Source organism: Vigna radiata, chromosome 1, assembly GCF_000741045.1.
Source record: "Vigna radiata var. radiata cultivar VC1973A chromosome 1, Vradiata_ver6, whole genome shotgun sequence".
NCBI classification, from domain to species: Eukaryota; Viridiplantae; Streptophyta; class Magnoliopsida; order Fabales; family Fabaceae; genus Vigna; species Vigna radiata.
In genome coordinates, this window is record NC_028351.1 from 15,881,643 (window position 1) to 15,887,581 (window position 5,939).

The 5,939-nt window shown below is 34.7% G+C and overlaps 1 protein-coding gene across 1 annotated transcript; it reads left to right on the forward strand.

Moving 5' to 3' along the window:
• The first annotated feature begins 246 nt into the window (after nt 1-246).
• Nucleotides 247-1,311, forward strand: LOC106758128. Its single transcript, XM_014641061.1, has 2 exons — nt 247-484; nt 1,160-1,311. Exons 1-2 carry the CDS (start codon nt 247-249, stop codon nt 1,309-1,311), a joined length of 390 nt encoding a protein of 129 aa, XP_014496547.1.
• The last annotated feature ends 4,628 nt before the right edge of the window (nt 1,312-5,939 follow it).

Genomic DNA, 5,939 nt, shown 5'->3' on the forward strand with positions numbered 1-5,939 from the left:
GGCTCACTTTGCTATGCTTCAACTCTTCAAGCACAGAGAACAAAATTTCAACCTCGTGCAAGAAAATGTGTTTTACTTGGTTTTAAAACAGGAGTGAAAGGCTACCTTTTGTTAGATTTCAACTCTAGGGAAATTTTTATATCAAGGAATGTAGTATTTTATGAAAACATATTTCCTTTTCTTACTAGTGACAACCACACACCTATTGATACACAAAATTTAAATTCATTAGATTTGGTCACCAAAATGAATTCATCTCCATCACCTCTTTTCTCAGAAGTTACTGATAAACCCTTTTTACCACCTACATCTCCTCCTTCTATTGTTCCAGACCTTGTTAGTTTTTCTTCTCAACCTGTTTATGTTGAACCTGTCACTGCTACTCCACAAAGGAAATCAGCCAGGCCAACACATAAACCATCTTATTTGCAGGACTATCGTTGCAACATGTTATCTACTTCTTCCGCCACTCAGTCATCCACAGGTACCTTATATTCTATCTCTTCATATCTCTCATATGATGCATTATCATCTCTTCATAAATCTTATGTCTTGAATCTTTCCCAAGTTAGTGAACCTAAAACCTATAACCAAGCCATCAAACATGATTGTTGGAGAAATGCCATGGATCAAGAAATTGCAGCTTTAGAAAATACCAAAACTTGGGTTTTGACTGATCTACCTTATGGAAAGCAACCTATCGGATGTAAATGGGTATACAAAATAAAGAGGCATGCTTATGGGAGTACTGAACGATATAAGGCAAGGTTAGTAGCCAAAGACTACACGCAACAGGAAGGCTTAGATTACTTTGAGACTTTTTCACCTGTTGTCAAACTCACAACAATAAGATTGGTTCTGGCTTTAGCAGCTTCCAAACATTGGTATTTACATCAACTAGATGTAAATAATGCTTTTTTACATGGGGATCTAGATGAAGAGATATACATGTCTCTTCCTCTTGGCTACAAAACAGAAAAACCAGGCCAAGTTTGCAAGTTATTGAAGTCTTTATATGGACTCAAGCAGGCTTCTAGACAATGGAATTACAAGTTGACAACTACTTTACTTTCTTTGGGCTACATACAATCAAAATCAGATTATTCACTTTTTGTCAAAAGTGATTCTGCTCATATCACCATCTTACTTGTTTATGTAGATGATATAGTTTTGGCAGGTGATGACATCCAGGAAATCCAAACTGTGAAGGCTCTATTGAATGCAAAGTTCAAAATTAGAGACCTAGGCCAACTCAAGTATTTTCTGGGCTTAGAAATTGCAAGATCTCAACACGGCATTAATTTGTCATAAAGGAAGTATGCTTTAGAGTTACTAGAAGATGCAGGATTGTTGGGATGTCAACCATACAACCTGTTTCTACTCCCATACAACCAGGCACAAAATTCTCCAAGACAGAAGGAAAACCCTATTCAGATGTGCAAGCCTATAGAAGACTTCTTGGCAGGTTATTATATCTAACCAACACAAGACCAGATTTACGTTTTGCTGTTAGTACTCTCAGTCAATTTCTTTCCAATCCTTTGAAAGATCATTATGCAGCAGCAATAAGGATCCTGAGATATATCAAGAAATATCCAGGACAAGGATTATTCTTTCCCTCCAACACAGAACATTCTCTCAAGGCTTTTAGTGATTCTGATTGGGTTGCTTGCCCTGATACTAGAAGGTCTATGACTGGTTTTAATGTGTTCTATGGTGCATCCTTAATCAGCTGGATATCCAAGAAGCAAGATACTATATCTAGATCATCAATTGAAGCAGAATATAGAGCCTTAGCTTCCACAACATGTGAAATTCAATGGCTTTTGTATTTGCTCCATGATTTGAAACAACCTCTGTCACAACCAGTTCCTCTGTTTTGTGATAATCAATCTGCTATACAAATTGCACAAAATCCAGCCATGCATGAGAGGACAAAGCACATTGAAATTGATCGTCATCTCATAAGGGATAAAGTTCAAGCTGGTGTAATTAAGCTCCTGTCTATTTTTACTTCATCACAACTTGCAGACATTCATACTAAAGCTTTGCATCCAGCACAATTTCAATCTTTGTTGTCCAAGCTGAGCATTAAGGATATATATGTTGCAGCTTAAGGGGGGATATTGGAATTATTTTATTCTCTGTTCATATCTGTGCATTTATGTTCATATATTTTTATACTTATATTCCTTTTTTATATTGCTATGAACAATTATATATATCAATTGTACTCTCTCCTTATCATTCAATAAGAAATACAATATTTCATCCTTTCTTTTCTCATAACAATTATAGAATTTGATTTAAAAAAAAGTTTGATGTCACTTTAGATCTTTATTTTTGTTCAGAATCTCAAATAGGTCTCCTTTTTTTTTCGGCGTTTCAATTGAGTCCGAGTTCTTATTTTTGTAAAATTGAATCAAATAAAGGTTTTCTGTCAATTCGATCAAACGCCGTTAAGGAGGGTGTTACGTGACATGCTGATTATGTAATTTTTTTTATTACGTGGTATTAAAAATGTGACTGAACTATTTATTTTCTTAATTTTTGAATTAAAAAATGAAGTGTAAAGAGTGGAAACAGGTTTTTAAGTAAGGGCAAAGTTGGGAACTGAAATAAAAATAAGTTCTAAAAGCCCTATTCTCCTCTACAATTGCAAAATCCAAATGAAATTGGGGGAAGTTGAGGTTTGGGGTTCGTGAGAGAAAAAAAAAGTGTGATATTCTTCGATTGAAAGCGCGATGGATAATGAAATGCAGAATTGACATTCTTGTTCTTCTATGACATGTAATGGCTGGCGGAATGGAAACCCTATTGTCGTTTTTTCGTGGTGTGTCACCCCTTTGCCTGTTTGGAGAGAAAACAGTCGACAGAACAACTAGAACTGCTAAGAATAGAAGGAAACAATTTTGGGGTTGTCCTAATTACAAGGTAAAAGAACGTGGATGAGTAGTTGTTTGTGTTACTAGAAAGTCATTGTAATTGGGTTTTTTTTTTTTTTTTACAGAACGGACATGAAAACGGTGGTTGCAATTTCTTCAAATAGTGTTGTGATGATGGTATTGAAAAAAGCTATATGAATCTGAAGGGGGAAGAAAAGCATGAGTGTTTGTCAAAGACAGAAGAAATCGGAGGTTTAATGAATATGATGATTTATTTGCAAAAATCTATTAAGGTTGTGGAAAAATGGATGAAGTTGTTGTGGAAAAATGCTCGTTTTCAAATCTTCCTATTAAAATAAAGCACTCAACCGAACGACTGTTGTTGAAATCTTCCCATTAAGTTAAAGCTCTCAACCAAACGCTCGTTTTCAAATCTTCCTATTAAAATAAAGCACTAAACTGAACGTTCCTTTTGAAATCTTCCTATTAAGATAAAGCTCTCAACCGAACGCTTGTTTTCAAATCTTCTAATTAAAATATAGCACTCAACCGAACGACTTGTTCAATGACGATAATAGCAATGATTAAATACTTCAACATTAATTTTTTGTCAAAAAGACAATGCAGTCTTAAGTGTGAGATACAAATATAAAGTGCAATACTACATAAAAATATCCTTAAAGTTTGCATCAGCATTCATAGACACTTCTATGCTTGAGTTTCACGGTCATGACAACCTTTAGATAATTGTGATGATGGCATGAGTGGTTGTGTTGATGGGATGACTGGTTCTGATGAAGGAGTAAGTTGTTGGGTATGTTCATGAGTAGGTTGCTGGGTATGTTCATGGGTAGCTTGTTGGGTTGCTTTGGGGCAACGACTCCTGTTGTGCCCAACCTCCCTACATAGCCCGCATCTCTTGCACAAACCACCCTTGGTCATTTGAGAATCATCATTCCTGATCTCCCACTATTCCAATCTTCTTTTCTTTTTAGGTCTTCCAAGCATAACTTTTTTGGTAGGAGGCATGACATTCGGATATGGTGTTAGGTCCCACATGTTGTTGTCGTTGATGGGGTATACGATTGATGCATATGTTTCTTCATAGGTGGACTTCATAAATCAAGGTGGAATGAACTGATGTCCATCAATGTTGAGAAACTTCATTGCGGCTAGGGAGTCACAACATTGAATTCCTGTGAGGCTCCATCTTCTACAGGAGCATGACAAGTCATCTATGTTTACAACAAATTTGTCTCCACTATGGGATACGTGTCTCACTTCAAACAATTTATTTGCTGACCAGTTGTGAACAAAAATGAAGAAAGTTTATAACAATGAATGAAGAAAGTACAATAATATTCAGAAGTGGAGGAGAAAGTTTACCTAGGAATCCAGTTCTTGGTTGATTGGGATTCCTTTGTAAATCTAGTCTGCATGTTTGGATAAATTGATCGTGTAAAGGATTGTATCTTATACCTGTTATTTGCCCATCTTTTCATGATGTACACTCTGATTTCTTCCAGCATTGTTATGATTGATTTAGTCCTGGTATGAACCAGGACACTATTGAAAGCCTCACTCATATTGTTGACCAATGTGTCACACTTTAGTGTTGGACTGAATCTTGACCTTGACCAGTATCTAAAATAACAATGAAAATGAAAATGAAGCACTAAAATAAAGCACTTAACTGAGCGACCCCTACTGCTTGTAGTCGTTTGGCTCCTTCCCCATCACCCTAACATGATATGAACAATATTCAAACATTTGTAGAAACATACTTAATACAATAAGTGGTATAAATTAGAAAGTACAAAAGATAAACCTTGGAGGGATGACTATCAAATGCTTGAATGCGTCTTTATTGACATCTTTAATGTTTCTCATTTTCCTCTCCCAATTTTGTGGATGAGTGGCAGCAGCTGCCCTCCACATCAGCCTTTTCAGATTTTTACCAGGAAATTTTTTCCTAAAGTTAGAATATAAGTGTCTCACACATAGGGATGAGAAAAAAATTCGCGCCCGCGAATATCTGCGGATAAAATCCGCGACGGATAGTTAATACCCATGGATATTTACTACCCAAAACCCGTGGATAGTGGGTATTTTAATACCCGCTTATAAACGGGTCGGGTGCGGGTATTATACTATCCGTACCCACGGATATCCTCTACCAGCAAAAAATAAAAATAAAAATTTAATTTTTATTTTATTAAGTTAAATTTGATTAAAATTAACATTAATTTATATTTTACAAGGCTAAATTTAATTAAAATATTACTATATGAAGTATACCGATAGGAATTAATTGTCATTTATGGACAATTAACAAGTATTAATAGGTCAGATTACCTTGCTCTTTACAAAATATACGGTATTGATTATTGATTATTCTGTTTGATTGCCTAAAAACATAATGCACTAATTAATAGGTCAGATTATCTTACTCTTTACAAACTATACGGTTTTGATTATTCGGTTTGATTGCCCAAAAATATATTGCACTTATTAATAGATCAGATTGTCCTACTCTTTACAAAATATATTGTATTGATTATTGATTATTGGGTTTGATTGCCTAAAAAATATACTGCACTAATAGTTAATCAATGAGCTTGCTTGCCATAGGCCCTATAAATATACAATTTAGACATCTTTATATCTTGAGCGTCAGAGTGTCTTCTACACGTCAACAACCCATGGGAATGGATGACATTTTCAAAAAGGATTGAAGATTAAAAGAGAACAAAGCAAAGAAGGACGACTAACCTTCGGACCAATTCAACCGAAACAAAAATTAAATTTTAATTTATATTTAATTTAATTTATATTATATTTTATATATTTTTATAATTCTATTTAAATTTGATTTTAATAATTTATAAAAAATATTTTTTTTTTAAATATTAGTTGGTATCCGCGGATATCTGCGGGTTTTAAAATATCCGCGGATATTTTTTAAGCAGGTATCCGTGCGGGTAGTGATGAAGGTTAAAAACAATTATTTTCATATGTCAATTTGGACCAAATTACACCCTTTACTACTCGGAA

Coding starts and splice junctions, on each gene's coding strand:
- LOC106758128 (XM_014641061.1), top strand. CDS start 247: ATGAATTCATCTCCATCACCTCTTTTCTCAGAAGTTACTGATAAACCC. Junction 485..1,159: donor CGCCACTCAGTCATCCACAG/GTACCTTATATT, acceptor TTGTTTATGTAG/ATGATATAGTTTTGGCAGGT.